Source organism: Lithobates pipiens, unplaced genomic scaffold (assembly GCF_037356315.1).
Source record: "Lithobates pipiens isolate NorthernLeopardFrog02 unplaced genomic scaffold, aLitPip1_a1.2 Scaffold_10, whole genome shotgun sequence".
Taxonomy (NCBI): domain Eukaryota; kingdom Metazoa; phylum Chordata; class Amphibia; order Anura; family Ranidae; genus Lithobates; species Lithobates pipiens.
Genome location: NW_027507686.1, coordinates 32,145,602 through 32,166,202, shown reverse-complemented (window position 1 = coordinate 32,166,202; position 20,601 = coordinate 32,145,602). Strand labels below are relative to the sequence as shown.

The 20,601-nt window shown below is 46.4% G+C and overlaps 1 protein-coding gene across 1 annotated transcript in view; it reads right to left on the bottom strand.

Annotated features, from left to right (window-relative positions):
- LOC143941452 (uncharacterized) overlaps positions 1-20,601 on the bottom strand; it is a 90,765-nt gene that overhangs the window by 63,743 nt on the left and 6,421 nt on the right. The window contains exons 5-10 of the mRNA XM_077463338.1: positions 14,392-14,548; positions 11,556-11,669; positions 7,834-7,929; positions 7,510-7,650; positions 3,437-3,511; positions 36-183 (exon numbers count right to left, since the gene is read on the bottom strand). Of these exons, the coding sequence (XP_077319464.1) occupies positions 36-183; positions 3,437-3,511; positions 7,510-7,650; positions 7,834-7,929; positions 11,556-11,669; positions 14,392-14,548 (731 nt within the window). The remainder of the gene's footprint in view (positions 1-35; positions 184-3,436; positions 3,512-7,509; positions 7,651-7,833; positions 7,930-11,555; positions 11,670-14,391; positions 14,549-20,601) is intronic.

The window sequence follows — 20,601 nt, the reverse complement described above, 5'->3', positions numbered from 1 at the left end:
TCAATCAATATGAAGAGGTATCTGGAGCCACACACCTCTGTGAAGTTTTGCTATCTTTAGTGAAGGCATGACAAACATGACATCGCCCTGTAGATCTAGAAAGTGATCTCGGTTTTCCAGAGGGTCGTCTGTGTTCCCAAAGTATTCGTCCAGCAATGTGTAATCCAGATCGGAGATTGCACCCTGAACAAACAGCAAAAACCAAATCATATTCAGATTTATCACTCCCACCATCCCTGACTCTGGACTGCATAACTAAGGCTGGCCATAGATGGAGCAAATTTCTTTCCTGCAACCCTGCCATCCCCAGGAATTTCTTGACCAGTGTAGCCCACATAGCCCACACTTTTCTGTTACAGACCCTTTATACTCCCTTCCCCTTTTTACCTTAAATGAAAGACCACACCGTTCTTAAGGAGTATAATGGCCATAACAGCCTTTATTAAACAATCTGAAGTAAAAACTCCAAATAACCTTAAATATATAAACGACATATATGAACCACAGAGAAACAACATGTTTCAACCCCAATTTATTGGTCAGTGACGGAGCTACCTCTTTTTTCCACCGTATATATCACCAGTACACTGCGGGACCTTTCACCAAACATCATAGGCCTCCAGCTGTACCGCTCGGAGACAACCCCCTTTGCCGCAGTGCAACCAAATCAGTATTCATCAACCTTTTGATTTAATACACTGGAGGGGCCATACTACCAATGAGCCCCCCACACCCCTTTTACCACATCCGTTACTGCTACCATCACTGACCAACAAACAAACAGTGCCAACCCCCCAGCTGTCATGATGACCATCTTCTCACGATCCTGTAATGACAACATATAATAATAACACCGTCCGAACCACAAAACTTAAGGGAGGGTGGGTGGGAAAAACTGCCTACTCACGTGTACCCTCCTCTGGACTGCTCGCGCTCAGCCCCGCCCCCTTTTTATATGGCTGCTCCTCTTGCTCCCGCCCCGCCCCTTACTCCGCCTACCTACGCCCCTTTTTCAAAGTGTGTCACTAGACACACTGTCAGGTCTGAACCTACTCTACGTTCCCCTTCAGTACACTCTCGCTCCGGTCCTCTCTTTTCCACTATGCCTGCTGAAAGAAGACAGTGATTGCAAGTATCTATACCAGCAACCATCAATAATCACATGTGAAATCCATCAAGCTGGTTGTACCCAAGTTAATGATACAATGATACATACGTCATTATGGTCACGGATCCTGGGACACTGTTAACCCTATGGTCTGGCTTTCATCCATCTGCTTTCCAGGTGGGTACACTCAAATCACAGTCATTATATGGGTTAGTCCTTGCCAGATCTCCTTCTAGTTAGATGGTGACCACCTATCGTGCCCACTTTATGGTTTAGCCTCACCAAGATTCCACTTCTAAATATGTTGGAATTGCCAACTCATGGCTCCAATCACCACGATTGATGCTTATTTGTTACTGTGCCTGTGTAGTACCTCAAGGCTGATGCTGTGATCCCAGGACGTGGCTCAAGACAATCTAAATTGTAAATCTAAATTGACAATCAGATTGTAATGTGTGTGCTGAGTATTTTCCAGACTGTAACAATCTATCTATGAGGCATGTTATGAGCTCCATGTAAGGATTAGGCATAGTTCCCAACTGTCCCTGATTTGTCCCTCTTTTTTGTCTGATCTATATAGTTGTATATAAAATTCACTTTTTATCTTTCAAAAGGTGTTTCCCAGTACTAAACCTTTCATCCAATTTCTAAATTGCTGCATCTGTGGCAGGGGGTATTCCCTATCCCTACATATTATTAGGTGTCATAGCTAGTCTGGTTGAAAAAAGACACATCCATTTCAACCAATAAAAAAAAATGATACAATCCTATACCTATAGTTAGTAAGGTTGAATAAAGACACCAGTCCAACCTGAGTGAGTGTCTACAATTGTCCTTATCCCTGTACATTGCACACTCACATTGGTCCCTACCCTCAAGGATCCAACAATACAACGTCCCCATTCATATACTAGGGCCAATTTGGGACATAGGCCAATTGGCCTATGTCTTTGGAGTGTGTGTGTGTGGGGGGGGGGGGGGGGGGCAGGATGCATGGAGGAGGCTCATGCGGGCACAGGGAGAACATGCAAGCTCCAGGCAGGTAGTGTTGTGGTTGGGATTCAAACCAGCGACCCTTTTTACTGCTAGGTGAGAGTGCTACTCACTACACCACTGTGCTGCCACAGTTGATCCAGAGGAGGATCAACTTTACCTATAAATGTTAGTATCCAGTCATATTATGTACTTTTAAGAAAGAATTAGATTTTTTTTTTTTTTTTTAAAAGCAATCTACTGAGCTGGCCAGAACCACCTCTGGAGTCTATTCTACATTTTCACAACCCTTATGCCGCATACACACGGTCAGATTCTCCGATGGGAAATGTTGGATGGGAGCTTGTTGTCGGAAATTCCGACCGTGTGTAGGCCCCATCGAACATTTTCTGTCAGAATTTCTGACAAAATTTGAGATCTGGATCTCAAATTATCTGACAACAAAATTCGTTGTCGGAAATTCCGATCATGTGTGCACAATTCCGATGCACAAAGTTCCACACATGCTTGGAATCAAGCAGAAGAGCCGCACTGACTATTGAAGTTCAATTTTCCTGTCGTACATCACCACGTTCTTGACGTTCGGAAATTTCTGTCAAGATTCATGTGACCGCGTGTATGCAAGACAAGTTTGAGCCAACATCCGTCTGGAAAAAAAACATGGATTTTGTTGTCGGAATGTGCGATCGTGTGTACGCAGCATTACTGTGAAGAAACCTTTCCGTAATTGGAGATTAAATCTCTTTTCCTCTAAATGTAAAGAGTGCCCCATTGTCCTCTGTGCTAACCTTAAAGTGAATAACTAAACACCAAGTTCACTATAGGGACCACTTATGTATTTATATATGGTGATCACATCCCCCTTAATCTCCTCTTCACAAGAGAGAATACATTCAGTTCCTCTAATCTTTCCTCATAGCTGAGCTCCTCCATGCCTTTTATCAGTTTAGTTGCTCTTCTCTGCACTTTCTCCAGTTCCCCGATATCCTTTTTGTGAATTAGTGCCTGAAACTGAACTGCATATTCCCTTGTTTCAAAAAGTTGTGAGGTATGGGATTAGGAGAGATTTACATTAAAGCATCATTCCACATAAACTAAAGGTGGAGCCTGGTGGGCTTTTAATATCTTATATTGACTATGGTGAAGAGATTTTATGGCAATAGTCACTAGCACTGACCCTCCCTACGAATACCCTTCCCACTGCCACCACCTTGGGTTTCTTGCAGTCCAGACACTGGTGGGATAAAAGGATTCATGTATGTATATCTGGTGGAGAGAAATCCTTTTGCACTCAATTACCATCCATTAGACATATAAAAATCTCAGAGGCCTTACCAGAAATGGAGAACGTCTTATCTCCGATTGGATTGATTCCTTTGGCAGCCCGTTCAAGTAATCAGCTCCCAGACCCTGGTCCACAAACACATAGATTAGCAAAGCTGTTTTTTCACATCAAGAAATCTATTCTGCTCCTCTCCAGTGACCCCACTAACTGCCAGCTTCATAGAGAGAAAACTAAAAAATCCTGAATCCTACTGACAACGCCCAGCATAGGGTTCTGCCATCTTACTTCTCATGTCTTATCTCCAGCCACCTGCGCTCTTCAGTATTATTATTATACAGGATGTACAGTATATAGAGTCAATAGTTTAAGCAGCCCTTTGCAACGCAAGGGCATACCGTCCAGTTACAATACAATTGAATACAGGCGGATCAAGAGGGTCCTGCACGCTAGAGCTTACAATCTAAAAGGGAGGGTCAAGTGATATAAAAGGTAATAACTGTGGGGGATGAGCTGATAGAGAAAATAAAAGTGCAATTGTTAGGTGAGAGCAGGATAGGCTTCTCTGGAGGAAAAAGTTTTCAGGGATTGCCTAAAAGTGGATAGAGTAGAAGATATTCAGACAGATTGGGGTAGGGAATTCATAAGGATAGGAGAGGCTTGGGAGGAGTCCTGGAGGTGAGCATGGGAGGAGGTGGCAGGGGATCTAGAGTGCAGGAGGTCTTGGGAGGAACAAAAAGAACGATTTGGTCGGTATTTTGAGACTAGGTTAGTGACGTAGCTGGGGGAGTTGTGGATGGTTTTGTAAGTTATTGTTAGTATTTTGAATTTAATTCATTGGATGAGTGGCAGCCATTGGAGGGATTTGCAGAGAGGGGTAGCAGAGGGGTAGTAAGGTGGATTAGTCTGGCAGCAGCATTTATGATGAATTGAAGGGGGGATAGCCTATTTAAAAAGGTAAACCAATGAGGAGGGAATTGCATTAGATGAGGCGAGAGATAACCAGGGAGTGAATTAGGAGCTTTCTGTTGGTTAGAAAGGGTGTATTATGGAGATGTTGGGGTAGCAAGCTTTGTAAAGTGATTGGATGTGGGCCCGAAAGGAAAGTTCAGAGTCCAGGACTACACCTAGGACCTTGGCATGCAGGAAAGGGTTGATGGTTGGGGGACCCAGATGGAGAAAGGTGGAGGACTGGAGGAAGTAGAATTATAAGAGACAATGAAGGTGCGGTGGGATAGGTAGGATGAGAGCCAGCAAAGAGTAGTCTCTGGGACCAAATGAGTGGAGTTTTTTGAGGAAGAGGGGGTGGTCAACCGTATCAAAGGTAGCTGAAAGGTCCAGAAGTAGGGGTAAAGAATACTGTCCATTGGTTTTAGTAAATTCTTATTGAGTTTTAGTAGAGCAGTTTCTGTGGAGTGTTGAGGGCAAAATCCAGATTGATGGGGATCAAAAAGGTTATTCTCAATAAAAGGTGGTTGTAGACCAGGCGTGGAAGGAGTTTGGAAGAAAAGGGGAGCAAAGAGATAGGACCTGGGCTTGAACCTGGGACCTCTGGTGTGTCTGGCAGTGACTCTGCTTGCTGAGCCACCTGGGATACTGGACAGCTCCTTGGACAGCTCCTTGGACAATTCCTTGAATGATCTTGTCTTGAATCTTGTTTGCCTTGAACCTTGAACCCTTTGCTCCTCCCATGAACTTCCTGATTTAAGCCATGTCTCTGCACTTCCTGGTTTCCAGAATATTGTGCCTTCACCAGCCAATATCTTGCTCTTGTCTATCCTGCTGCTGACCGTATCTTCGTTACCAACATTTGGCTTGTTCTTCGACTACGCTTCTGCTGAATCCCAGCCTGCAACTATTTGTTACCGACCTTTGGCTTGTTTCTCAACTACGCTTCTGCTTGATCCCTACCTGCTATATCTGCTATCGGACCCCGGCTTGTTCACCTCCTGATGGGGCTATCCTGAGGACCGTGACCTGGCACTAACACGCAGCAAAGCCCATCTCCACCATCAGGAGCTCTGGTGAATACCGGTTAGTACTTAGACCCCTCACCTCAGGTGAACCTGTGTCATCAGCCAGGGTGACCTGTATGAATACCTGCTCTGCTGCTATAGCTACTGGCCTCTGAGCCTGACTCCAGACCGTGACACATAGGTTGTTAAGATTGGTGGGGTCAAAGGAAGGCTTTTTAAATAAGGGGGTGATCAGAGAATGTTTTAGAGAGTTGAGGAAGATGCCAGAAGAGAGGGAGAGATTGACGATGTGGGTTAGAGAGTATAGAATATAGTCAGAGGGTAACCACAGTATTTGACAGGGAACAGGTGGTTAGGTGAGTGTAAGAAAAAAGTTGAGTGACCTGGTCTATAGTAGCAGGGTTGAATAAGGGACGTGTTGATTGCACCTGTGGACATGGGGTGTTAAGTGGGGGGGGGGGGGGGGGTATCTGTAGAGTAGAGATGTCATCACAAATTGAATCAACCTTATTTTTTAAGTAATTGCCGATCTTCTGGGAAGTGAGTGAGTTAGTGGGTGGAGGGAGCGGAGGACGAAGTAGAGAGTTAAAGCGGTGTTCCGCCCAAACAAAAAGAATTTAAAGCCAACAGCTACACATACTGCAGCTGCTGGCTTTTAACAATAGGACACTTACCTGTCTTGGAGTCCACCGAAGTCCCCACTGCAGCTGAAGCTTCCATCAGCTGTCAGGTGCTACCGCCGCCATTACAGATAAGGGTACCCGGCAGTATAGCCTTACGGCTTTATGCCGGGAACCCTACTACACATGTGCAAGGCCCTGCTCCTCTCTCCTACTGGCCCAGGGACAGGGAGAGGAAGAGGTAGGGAGTCAAAGACAGGTATCCTGCCCCTCCTCCCCCCCGAAAGGTGCCAATTGTGGCACCAGAGGGGGGGGAGGAGACAAATGAGCGGAAGTTCCACTTTTGGGTGGAACTCCACTTTAAAGGTAGAGAAGAGTTAACGGGACTGGATGAGAAGGTGGTAATGAGAGTGATAAAATAGGTCTGCTTGGCAGTGTGGAGGCTAGAATTTTATTTTTGGCGGGCAGATTTGTATTGGTTAAAGTCTTTGTGAGACTTAAACCCCATACACACTATACAACTTTTGTTGTCTGATTTCCTTTAGATTTACCAAAACCATGTAATACAAAGGCCTGCCTGATTGCATACAAATTGAAACTGTTAAGGTTTGACCTCATATTATATGGTTTTGGGAAATCTGAAGGAAAAAATCTACATAAAATTGTATAGTGTGTATCCAGGTTTAGCCTTACATCACACATGCTTAAGAGTACGTTTTTTGAAGCTTCTGGTGTCATCTGTTTGCCAGGGTTGTAGGGGCCCAGGGCCTGATTCTGTGTGCAGTGAGGGGGGAAAGCTCATCCAGGGTGGTCAGGGATCTATTGTAGACAAAATTGGCTTGATTGGGGCAGGAAAGGAGTAAGATTTTTTCACAGAGGTGATCAGTAACAGAATAAAGAAGAGAAGTGATGAAGGTTTCTGTGGTCCTTTGTTAGGTGTTTGGAGGGAGAGGTGGTGGAAGACAGGGAGAGAGCAAAACTAATAAGGTGGTGATCAGAGAGAGGAAAATGATTGGAGACTTGGAGAGGTTGCATGGAGTGCACAGGTAGAGGAATACAAGGTTGAGGGTGTTGCTATCAGTGTTTGTAGGAGCATGTACCCTTTGCTTCAGGTCAATACCAACAACCCGACATCTTTCCTCAACGCTACCTCCTGTATCTACTAGACTCTCAATAAACAAAGCCTGTGCTGCACCTATTCTTCGGAACTCACAGCCTTCCTTGATGATCTCCAGGATTTCTCCAGTACTGCACCTATTCTATGGAACTCACCACTTAGTTCCACCATCATCTCCAAGATTTCTACTTGGCTTCACCTATTCTATGGAGCTCATTATTCCCCTCTAATATCTGCAGCATTCCAATGCTGCACCAGTGCTAATGAACTCTCTACCTTCCTCCATAATCTTTAGGGTTTCTCCTGTGCTGCACCTATTCTGTTAAACTTTATTCCATATCACCTGGATTTCTCCTGTGTTGTTTCTCCTGTTGAGATTGTTCCCTGCCAGCTCACCTTGATGGATTTCTTACCTTTGAGGCAACCCAGCCAAATTCCTGCTCCGTAACGCCAATAATAAATGGCACTTTGCTGTTTTCTTTGGCAGCCAATATCTCTTCTGCTGGTTTAGGCAGGAAAATTCCATCCACACAAGCTGGTATTGGCAAGAAATTCTGCAGAGGTGCAACAAATGTGAACATGGAGAACATCTTACATAAAAGCTAACCTCAGCAGTACTCGGTGTTCTATGAAGTCTGTACAGGACATGCTGGGAAGGTTCGATCCCCTACTTGCCCTGAAGAGCAGAAATTCAGTTATAACAGACAAAACTGAGAAGTTTGGAGAACATAACATACCGGGTTGGACATAATGGAGGAGATCTCTTGCTCAGACTTCAACCGTAGACAGTCCACCAGAGAGGACGGCTCACATCCCGACAAATTAGCCACAAACTACAAAGGAAGCCCAGAGAATAGAAGGCATCATTACATTTCTGTCCTCCATCTTTTATTTTTACTACTGCTGCCATCTTGTCCTAGTTTCCTGCAAAAACTTCATCAGTACCCAGTATCTTCTGAGCAGGACTGAAGCAACCAACAGGCGAGGGATAAGGGTGTTGTATGTACTGTACACTTCCTAAAAAATGGGCAAACACCCAGAAGCAATATTTAGTTGTAAGCGGAGCCTGATAGACTGAGCCCCCAACGTTAGATGAACGTTAATGCACATATCCACTTCCAGACCAGGCCTTTTCTGGTACTTTTTGTTTACACAAACAAACAATCAGTATATCTTGTTAGAAAATTACTTGGAGCCCCCAAACATTGTGTATTTTTTTGGTGGGTTTTATCATTTTTTTTTTTATGTCACACCATATTTGTGCATTGTTTTTTTTTTAAACACAACCGTTTTGGAAAAAATACACTTTTTTTGAATTTTAATGCAAAAAAACATAATATATAACCCAATTTGTGGTAAGTATAAAAGATGAGTAAAAAGATATCAAACATGATATGCTTTAAAATAGTGCATGCTCGTGCAATGGCGACAAACAACGTAAATTTTACTATCCATAGGTGAAGCTTTAAAAGCCTTTAAAGGTCACCACTTTAAATTTACAGATCTGGCATTCAGTCATACCGCAGATGTGTTAGACAATCGGTGTTTGCGTGCGTAAGTGACTGGCGCATGCGTCACCTTTGCGCGCGAGCATGGGGGGATTGGGGCACTTAATTTTTTTTTTTTTGCACTGTTGCTTAAAAAAAAAAAAATGGTATTACTTTTATTGCTGTCAGGTGGAATGTAAACATAACAGCAAAAGGGATTTGACAGGTACTCTTTATGGAAAAATCTGGGATCTAAAGGACCTCAAATCCCTCTTCAGCCCTTAAAGCATTCGATCACACCAAGATCAGTGATTTTTTTTAATGCTTTTTATCTTTGAAAATGGTGCCGTTGGCGTCAGAGTAAACCGTGCAGTGAAGTCAGGTCATTGCTTCTGGGTTAACGTAGCCAAGAGCCATTCAAAGCCGGGCTTTGTTAGGCTCTCTGATCAGTCGGCGAATGCGCTGAATGGTCGCTCAGGTCTACCAGTGGCACGGGAGAGCGCGAGAAAGCCGCGAAAGGTGGCAGGAGGGGACAAACATTTAGTTAGTGCTAGTTATGCCGCATACACACGAACAGACTATCCGGCGGACTTAGTCCGTTGGACAACCCGCCAGACTTTGCAGCAGAGGTCCGCCGGCCTTTCCGAACGAGCGGACCTGCCCACACATGACCAGACTTTTCCGGCGGACTATGGCAGGGGGGTTCGCCGGACTTTTGAAATGAACGGACTTGCCCACACATGGTGTAAAGTCCGTTCATTCTTAACGTGGCTCCAGGTAGACGGAACTAGCGAAGGAAGTGAATGTTGCCGCCTCCATCGGCGAGATTGACACCTCGCTAGCCCCATCACCTGTTATGGATTTAAAGGGAACCCCTATGCTGAAAAAACAGCATGGGGTCCCCCCAAAGTCCATAGCAGACCCTTATCCAAGCACGCAGCCTGGCTGGTCAGGAAAAGGGGTGGGGATGAGTGAGCACCCCCCCGAGCCATACCAAGCCGCGTGCCCTCAACATGTCCCCCCCACCCCAAAGGACCTTGTCCCCATGTTGATGAGGACAAGGGCCTCTTCCCGACAACCCTGGCCATTGGTTTTCGGGGTCTGCGGGCAGGGGGCTTATCAGAATCTGGGAGCCCCCTTTAATAAGGGGTCCCTCATGTACCCCTACCCATTCACCTGCGGAAAAAAGTGTACATAAAAAAACTGTTTTTTAAAATACTTTATTAGACAGCTCCGGGGGTCTTCTTCTGTCTTCGAGGGTCCTCCTCCTGGACTTCTCCGCTATCTTCTGCTCTTTTGCTAGCGGAGGAGCCCAGCTTTCTCCTTCGTCGCCACCGCTGTCCGGGGGTCTTCTTCCGACTTCGGGGGTCTTCTTCCGACTTCGGGGATCTTATCCCACTCTTCGGTTCTTCTTGCCGGGCCTCCGCTTTCTTTTCCAGCTCTTTTACTAGCGTTGACCTGGTCTTCTGTCACTGTTGCTGCCTTCTTCTCTTCTTCCGATGTTGACACAAAGCTCTCTCTGGCCGTAATGGCAGGGAAGTGTTGTGCGGCGACTTATATAGGGACAAGGGGCGGGTTCACCGAGTGATGTCACATGGTGACCCCGCCCCTTATAAAGTCACAGCCCCGGGGGTGCTGGGGCTGTGACATCATACGGGGCGGGTTGCCATGTGACATCACTCTGTGACCCCGCCCTATATACGTCACCGCAAAACACGTCCCTGCCATTACGGCCAGAGAGAGCTTTCTGCCATTATGGCCAGAGAGAGCGTTGTGTCAACATCGGAAAAAGAGAAGAAGAAGAAACAGGAATAAGAAGTAGAAGGCGGCGATAGCGACAGTAGACCGGGCCAACGCCAGTAAAAGAGCTGGAAGAAGAAAGTGGAGGCCCGGCAAGAAGAACCGAAGAGCGGGACAAGACCCCGAAGTCAGAAGAAGACCCCCGGATGGCGGCGACGAAGGAGAAATCTAGGTTCCTCTGCTAGTAAAAGAGCTAGCAAAAGAGCAGAAGATAGCGGAGGAGTCTGGCGAGAAGACCCCTGAAGACAGAAGAAGACCCCCCGGAGCTGTCTAATAAAGTATTTTAAAAACCTGTGTTGTGTTTTTTTTTATGTACACTTTTTTCTGCAGGTGAATGGGGTAGGGGGCCGGAATTTGGGGGCCCCCTTATTAAAGGGGGCTCCCGGATCCTGATAACTCCCCTACCCGCAGACCCCAACAACCAACAGCCAGGGTTGTCGGGAAGAGGCCCTTGTCCTCGTCAACATGGGGACAAGGTGCTTTGGGGTGGGGGGGGCACAGGGCCCCCCCTTCCCCAAAGCACCCCCCATGTTGAGGGCACGCGGCCTGGTACGGCTCAGGAAGGGGGGCGCTCGCTTGCCCCCACCCCCTTGCCTGACCGGCTGGGCTGCATGCTCAGCTAAGGGTCTGCTATGGACTTTTTTTCGGCGTAGGGGTTCCCCTTTAAATCCATATCAGGTAGCGGGGCTAGCGAGGTGTAAGTCTGGCCGATGGAGGCGGCGACATTGACTTCCTTTGCTTGACCCGTCTAACTGGAGCCACATTCAAAATGAACAGACTTTGCTCCGTGTGTGGGCAAGTCCATTCATTTCAAAAGTCCGGCGGACTAGCACACAGACAGGCAGATTGACCACCGGACTGCTGTGTCTGGTGGACAATTTTGAGTGAAGACTTCTTTCTAAGTCCGCCGGACTTTTGGAAAGAAAAAGTCCACCGGAGCCCACACACAGGAGGATTGTCCGCCGGGTAATCCGTTCGTGTGTACGCGGCATTAGCCGCTAGCTCCAGAAAATGGTACCAGGGTGATGTCTACGGATACGTTGCTAGTCAGCAAGTGGATATTCTGCATTGACATACATGGCATTCAAGCAGCTCATTCGGTTTGAATGGGCCTTAATCGTGTTTCTTTATATTGTATACAGTAAGTTCAGCACAAAGGGGGAATGACTTACATCTCTATAGAAAATGACCTCCTTTAGTGAGCTGGCCATGAACCCCTGTATTATGGCCACTCCGCTTTGTGCGATAGCGCGATGAAACAAACCCCGGGCCAACGGGGAGAGGACCTGAAATCATAAAAGTGGACAGGTGTTCATTTCTTCACATTTTTGCTTCTTTTACTCCACTGCTGCATTCATCCTGGATAACTAGAAGAAACAGCAAAACCATGACCATTAATTATTACTATCATTATTATTATAATAATACAGGATTGACAGTACAGTATATAGCACCAACAATGTGGAGTTTCCCCCCCTCCCATTGGCAATTAATATGGAGCTGTCCACTATGGACATTATTATTAATTTGCTCATTTATTGCTATAAGATCCTCCACTCTTCTAGGAAGGCTTTCCTCGAGATTTTGGAGTGTGTCTATGGGAATTTGTGTCCATTTGTGAGGCCCACAATGTGAAGACCTGGCTCACAATGGACATTCCAATTCATCCCAAAGATGTTCAGTAGAGTAAAGGACAGGACATTCCAGTTTCTTCACACCAAACTGGTCACACCATGACTTTATGGAGCTGGCAATTGGCATTCCAATTCATCCAAAAGGTGTTCAATAGGACTGAGGTCGGGGCTCTGTGCAGGACACTCAAGTTCCTCCACACCAAGCTGGTCAAACCCTTTTGTGGTCATAGTAGCCTATAACTCTTCTTGGAAGACTTTTTTTACAAGATTTTGGAGGGTGTCTGTAGGATTTTGTGTCCATTTGTAAGGTCGGGTACTTATGTCGGAGAATGAGCAGACCTGGCTTACATTCTGTGTTCCAAAACTTCCACACCAAACTTGTCATACCATGTCTTTATCGAGCTGGTGGTTGACATTCCAATTCATCTCAAAAGGTGTTCAAAAGGGTTGAGACTCTGTGCAGGACACTCCTATTCCTCCGTATATCACACTCATATGAGCTTGTTGGATGTCACATTCCAAAACCATGGCCAACAATATGGAGTTGATGCCTTTGCAGCTATGACAGTCTTCCCTCTTCTGGGAAAGCTTTCCACAAAATTTTGGAGTGTGTTTGTGAGAATTTGTCCATTTGTGAGGACAGATAATGATGTTGGATGAGCAGACCTGGCTCACAATTGATTTATAATCTAATGGTGTTGAAGGTGTTCAGTAAGGTTGAATTCAGGGCTGTATGCAAGACACTTGAGTTCCTTCTCACAAACTGGTCAAACCATGTTTTCCCTTAAAGTAGATGTAAACCCTCTCCTATACCCAATGAAGTGAACAGCCTCAAATGATACACAGGGATGAAACAAATCTCACTACATAAGTTTTACATGTATATCTGCTGTCTTCAGCTTGCTATATTCTTTAGAATGTGCACATCCTGTTAGAATTTGTTTTTCCTGTTCCAGCAGTGGGAGGGGAGTCTTGGCATACACTGTGTGACAGCTGATTGGAGGAAAGGAACACACACCCCTCCACATAGGCAGAGGAATAAAGATACTTACAGAGCTGTGCTGTGAATAGGACAGCTCTCTGCTAATCTATTTATAGCAGTGTTTTTCAACCTCAGTCCTCAAGTACACCCAACGGGCCATGTTTTTGAACTTCCCTTAGATAAAATTGCTCTCATCAATGCCATGTCATTGATATTGATTTAAAGTGGAAGTAAACCCATGGATTTAAACAGTTAAAAAAAAAGGCATGCCGGGAATGCTAACTGCACATTGGCTGTGCTCTCAGCCAAACTATCAAACCATCCAATGGCTGGTGTCATAATGAATCACATGTGCAGCACCATAGCAGTTGAAGATTAAACAGAGGCAAAGATGGCAGCTTCCTTGGCTGAAAACGATAGGGGAGTTTACTTCCACTTTAAAGCAGCTGTGCAAAGTAAATGAAAATCTGAAAACATGGCCTGTTGGGGTACTTGAGGACTGAGGTTGAGAACCACTGATTTATAGCACCCACCCCGACACAAATTTTCAGCTGCTGTCATCTCCTGTGTCGGAGAGATGGTCAGACGTTATCATGCTGATAAAAGAAGAACGGAGCAGCAGAAAATCACAGGATTTAGTGCTTTGGAGAGAGGTAAGTAAACACTACAGATATATGTGCCAAGGTCAAATTTCATAAATCGGGTTTACATCCACTTTAAATTGTTGCAACCTTACAACTACAAGATAAAATGTTCTCAAATGGCCAACTGCAAGGAAACAAAGCTCAATGTTAATAACTTGAGCTGCCCATACAGGGAGTACATTGTGTCCATTTCCTGATGAACTGGCCAAAATCTGCTCAGTGGGTGGCTCTGTTGTCAATCTCTTACCCAATATCACTTAATTAAATACTCAAGGCAGTTGGGTGTAAATTTGTCAGCCAAATAGCATCTGCATCCAATAAGATGCTGGTATTATTGAGGTTTTTTTGACAGCTGGCAGTGCCCGATGTCAGAATACAATAGCCAGAGATGGAGATTAGTCCATCCACGTGTGGAGTGGATAGAGGAATCTCTTGATATTTTTCTCTTATCAGCGTGATAATGTCTGACAAACTCTCCGACACAGAAGAAAACAGCTGCTGAAAATTTGTGTCGGGGTGGGTGTTATAAATGGTGGGTGCTATAAATCTGTGGTTCTCAACCTCTATGTATTTGATTAGTTTTATGGAAGCATTTGGGACCAAAGAGGTTTTTAGTTTATTTGGACATCTGAAATACGTATGTATGTATCTGTTTTCCTACACAGGAATTCTGGAGTGATTCCTATAGAACTGGTCTACAGGAATTATGAGTGTTTGATAAATTCCAGCAGTTACCAGGAGAACTTACCAGTGCAGAGACGCTGATTCCACCAGCTGACTCCCCGAATATAGTGACAGATCCGGGGTCACCTCCAAAATCCTGAATATTCCGCTGAATCCACCGCATCGCTGCCACTTGGTCTAATAGTCCATAGTTTCCAGAGGCCGCCTGCTCATCTCCGGTGCTGGGATACAGATGGAAATGAAATCCTAATATGTATCATTGTATTTTCTCTGCAATATTTATAGCCTCCTGTTCTGCTCTCAGATACAGATACAGTCAGGTCCATAAATATTGGGACATCGACACAATTCTAATCTTTTTGGCTCTATACACCACCACAATGGATTTGAAATGAAACGAACAAGATGTGCTTTAACTGCAGACTTTCAACTTTAACTAGTTGCCGACCGCCGGCCGTCAAATGACGGCCAGGCGGCGCAGCTATTGTGGCGGGAGGCCGTCATATGACGGCCTCCCGTTTAAACAGGGAATGCGCGCGATCGTGCGCGCGCATCCCTGTTTCTTCGGTGGCGGCGTGTCACGTAGACACCGCTCGTCACCGAAGGGGGTGAACAGCCATTCGTTATGGCTGTTTACCACGTGATCGGCCGTGATGAAGTCACGGCCGATCACAGATGGTAACACCCCGAACGTGCACGGCGCATGCGCGCTATCGCGAGCGCGCTGCGCGTGCACGTCGGTGGCGGCGTGTTCCCCGGGAACACTGCTCGTCACCGACGCTGGTAAACAGCCATTGGCCGGCTGTTTACCCACGTGATAGGCTGTGATCCTTTCACAGCCGATCACTCAAATGTAAACAAACCGCAGTAACGGGATGTTACCGGGTTCTCCTCCTCACACACCGATCGTGTGTGAGGAGGAGATTGCGGTAACATCTCGTTACCGCATACAGTGTACACCAAACATACTGATTGCCCCCCCCCCCAATAAAGAGGACCTGTCACCACCCCTCATTGTACCTGTCAATCACAGTCCATCAGAGTATCTATCACAGCCCATCAGAGTATTTGAGTACCTGTCACAGCCCATCAGAATACCCAAGTACCTGTCACAGCCCATCAGAGTACCCGAGTACCTGTCCCGGGCCATCAGGGTACCCGAGTACCTGTCCCGGCCCATCAGAGTACCCGAGTACCTGTCCCGGGCCATCAGAGTACCCGAGAACCTGTCATGGCACATCAGAGTACCCGAGTACCTGTCACTGCACATCAGAGTACCCGAGTACCTGTCACGGCACATCAGGGTACCCGAGTACCTGTCACGGCACATCAGGGTACCCGAGTACCTGTCACGGCACATCAGGGTACCCGAGTACCTGTCCCGGCTCATCAGAGTACCCGAGTACCTGTCCCGGCCCATCTGGGTACCCGAGTACCTGTCCCGGCCCATCAGAGTACCCGAGTACCTGTCCCGGCCCATCAGAGTACCCGAGTACCTGTCATGGCACATCAGGGTACCCGAGTACCTGTCCCGGCCCATCAGAGTACCCGAGTACCTGTCATGGCACATCAGGGTACCCGAGTACCTGTCACAGTCCATCTGAGTACCCGAGTACCTGTCACAGTCCATTTGAGTACCCGAGTACCTGTCACAGTCCATATGAGTACCTGTCACCGCCCTTCAGAGTACCCAAATACCAGTCACCAAACCATCAGAGTACTTGTCACCAGGCCATCAGAGTACCTGAGTACCTGTCACCAGGCCATCAGAGTACGCGAGTACCTGTCACCAGGCCATCAGAGTACCTGAGTACTTGTCACCAGGCCATCAGAGTACCTGAGTACTTGTCACCAGGCCATCAGAGTACCCGAGTACCTGTCACCAGGCCATCAGAGTACCCGAGTACCTGTCACCAGGCCATCAGAGTACCCGAGTACCTGTCACCAGGCCATCAGAGTACCCGAGTACCTGTCACCAGGCCATCAGAGTACCCGAGTACTTGTCACCAGGCCATCAGAGTACCCGAGTACCTGTCACCAGGCCATCAGAGTACCTGAGTACCTATCACCAGGCCATCAGAGTACCCGAGTACCTGTCACCACCCCTCATTGTACCTGTCAATCACAGTCCATCAGAGTATCTATCACAGCCCATCAGAGTATTTGAGTACCTGTCACAGCCCATCAGAATACCCAAGTACCTGTCACAGCCCATCAGAGTACCCGAGTACCTGTCCCGGCCCATCAGGGTACCCGAGTACCTGTCCCGGCCCATCAGAGTACCCGAGTACCTGTCCCGGGCCATCAGAGTACCCGAGAACCTGTCATGGCACATCAGAGTACCCGAGTACCTGTCACTGCACATCAGAGTACCCGAGTACCTGTCACGGCACATCAGGGTACCCGAGTACCTGTCACGGCACATCAGGGTACCCGAGTACCTGTCACGGCACATCAGGGTACCCGAGTACCTGTCCCGGCTCATCAGAGTACCCGAGTACCTGTCCCGGCCCATCTGGGTACCCGAGTACCTGTCCCGGCCCATCAGAGTACCCGAGTACCTGTCCCGGCCCATCAGAGTACCCGAGTACCTGTCATGGCACATCAGGGTACCCGAGTACCTGTCCCGGCCCATCAGAGTACCCGAGTACCTGTCATGGCACATCAGGGTACCCGAGTACCTGTCACAGTCCATCTGAGTACCCGAGTACCTGTCACAGTCCATTTGAGTACCCGAGTACCTGTCACAGTCCATATGAGTACCTGTCACCGCCCTTCAGAGTACCCAAATACCAGTCACCAAACCATCAGAGTACTTGTCACCAGGCCATCAGAGTACCTGAGTACTTGTCACCAGGCCATCAGAGTACCTGAGTACTTGTCACCAGGCCATCAGAGTACCTGAGTACTTGTCACCAGGCCATCAGAGTACCTGAGTACTTGTCACCAGGCCATCAGAGTACCCGAGTACCTGTCACCAGGCCATCAGAGTACCCGAGTACCTGTCACCAGGCCATCAGAGTACCCGAGTACCTGTCACCAGGCCATCAGAGTACCAGAGTACCTGTCACCAGGCCATCAGAGTATGCGAGTACCTGTCACCAGGCCATCAGAGTACCTGAGTACTTGTCACCAGGCCATCAGAGTACCTGAGTACTTGTCACCAGGCCATCAGAGTACCCGAGTACCTGTCACCAGGCCATCAGAGTACCCGAGTACCTGTCACCAGGCCATCAGAGTACCCGAGTACCTGTCACCAGGCCATCAGAGTACCCGAGTACCTGTCACCAGGCCATCAGAGTACCCGAGTACCTGTCACCAGGCCATCAGAGTACCCGAGTACTTGTCACCAGGCCATCAGAGTACCCGAGTACCTGTCACCAGGCCATCAGAGTACCTGAGTACCTATCACTAGGCCATCAGAGTACCCGAGTACCTGTCACCAGGCCATCAGAGTACCCGAGTACCTGTCACCAGGCCATCAGAGTACCCGAGTACCTATCTCCAGCCCATCAGAGTACCCGAGTACCTATTTGCAGCCCATGTCTCATAGAATATACGTTGGGGTGTTTGCTTTCCAAAATGGGGTCATTTTGTGGGTAATTTCACTGTCCTGGTGGTCCAGGTCCTTCAAAAGTGTGATGGGTAGGAATGAAATAAGATGTGTCATTTATGCTCCTAGAACGCCTGAACGTACTACTTCAATGTTCGGCCTCTCTATGTGGCCAGGCTGTGTAAAAGTCACACACATGTGGTATTGCCATACTCGGGAGGAGTAGCAGAATGTATTTTGGGGTGTAATTTTTGCTATATACATGCTATGTGTTAGAAATATCTTATAAATTGACAATTTTGTGTAAAAAAAAAATGCGTTTTAATTTTTTTCCACATATTCCAAAAACTTCTGGAAAATAAATAACCATTCAAAAGACTCATTATGCCTCACAGATTATACGTTGGGGTGTTTGCTTTCCAAAATGGGGTCATTTTATGGGAAATTCCATTGTCCTGGTACTCCAGGGCCTTCAAAAGTGTAATAGGTGGTTGAGAAACGAGATGCGTAATTTTTGCTCGTAGAACGTCTGAAGGTACTACATCAATGTTAGTGCTCTGTATGTGGCCAGGCTGTGTAAAAGTCTCACACATGTGGTATTGCCGTACTCGGGAAGAGTAGCAGAATGTATTTTGGGATGTAATTTTTGCTATATATATGCTATGTGTTAGAAATATCTTATAAATTGACAATTTTGTGTAAAAAAAAATGCGTTTTAATTTTTTTCCACATATTCCAAAAACTTCTGGAAAAAAATTAACCATTCAAAAGACTCATTATGCCTCACAGATTATACGTTGGGGTGTTTGCTTTCCAAAATGGGGTGATTTTATGGGAAATTCCATTGTCCTGGTACTCCAGGGACTTCAAAGTGTAATAGGTGGTTGAGAAATGAGATGCGTCATTTTTGCTCGTAGAACGTCTGAAGGTACTACATCAATGTTGGGCCTCTGTATGTGGCCAGGCTGTGTAAAAGTCTCACACATGTGGTATCGCCGTACTCGGGAAGAGTAGCGGAATGTATTTTGGGGTGTAATTTGTTGTATGCATATGCTGTGTGTGAGAAATAACCTGATAATATGACAATTTAGTAAAAAAAAAAAAAAAAAAAAATCTTCATTTTGCAAAGAATTGTGGGAAAAAATGACAACTTAAAAAAACTCACCATGCTACTTACTTAATACCTTGGGATGTCTACTTTGTAAAAAGGGGTCATTTGGGGGGTATTTGTACTTTCCTGACTTGTTAGTGTCTCAAGAAATGAGATACACCTGATGTACTGAAGGCCTGATCAGAAGTGATCAATTTTCAGTGATTGGCACCATAGTTTGTAGACTCTATAACTTTCACAAAGACCAAATAATATACACTAATGTGGGTTATTTTTACCAAAGATATGTAGCAGTATAAATTTTGGCCAAAATTTATGAAGAAAAATTACTAATTAGCAATAATTTATGACAGAAACTAAGAAAAAGGCATTTTTTTCACAAAATTTAAGTTTTATTTTATTTATAGCAAAAAAAATAAAAAACCCACTAGTGATTAAATACCACTAAAAGAAATCTCTATTTGTGTGGAAAAAAGGACGCAAGTTTCATATGGATACAGTGTTGGATGACTGAGTAATTGTCATTCAAACTGTGAGAGCGCTGAAAGCTGAAAATTGGTCTGGTCAGGAAGGGGGTGTAACTGCACTGTACTGAGGTGGTTAATTGAGGGTATTTCCATCCAAATCAGATGAACGTTGTAGGAATTACAGCAGTTTGTATACGTGTAAAGCGCCACCCCCGCAAGGGCCACTGTAATATACGGGTCTTCTGTCCCACACCAGTGATGACTCACCCTCCCCAGGATCTCAGTAACACCAAAACACTGTTTAAACTTTTAGCTGGGCTTTATTAGAACTAGCAAAAAGCCCTGAAAAGAGATAAACTGATTAACAGAATACAAATATTAACCACTTAAGGACCGCCGCATGCCAATGTACGTCATCACAATGGCATGTACAGGCACAAGCACGTACATGTACGCGCTTGCCTTCCAGCGGGGGGGGTCTGATCGGACCCCCTCCCGCTGGATGCGGCGGTCCGTTTCGCTTCAGGCTTACCATTGGGCTTGACTGGGCTCAAGCCCATGGGCCCCTCCCAATAGGGGGCCCCGCAGGCCCCCCGAGATACACAGCCGAGTGTACTCGGCTTAGATCTGCTCACAGTCACGCCCTATGATGGACATAACACAGGGACTGAGCGTGACTGTGAGCCAAGTCGAGTAGACTCGGGACTGTGAGAGGACCCGAAAGCCGCTGAGAGGACCTGAGAGCTGAGTATCTTGGTGGCACCATTTTTAAACTTCAAGGCTGCAAATGGATGGGCAAGGCTGCAGATGGACACTGATTGGGCTGCATTGATGGGCATTTAAATGTAAGTTTTTTTCCTTAAACTTCCCTCCTAAAAGTTTTTTTCCTTAAAATTCCCTCCTAAATTTGGGGTGCGTGTTATACGTCGATAAATACGGTAATGTATAGAAGGTAGGGCCCAAAAGTGACTCAAGCCCAGGGGCCCCCACCACCCTAAGTCCTGCCCTGTATGTGTGTCAAAGTCAACAATCAAGAGAAAACTTCACCAGGGTGAATACAGAGGGTACACCACAAGATGTAAACCATTGGTGAGACGCAAAAACAGGAAGGCCAGATTAGAGTTTGCCAAAAAACATCTAAAA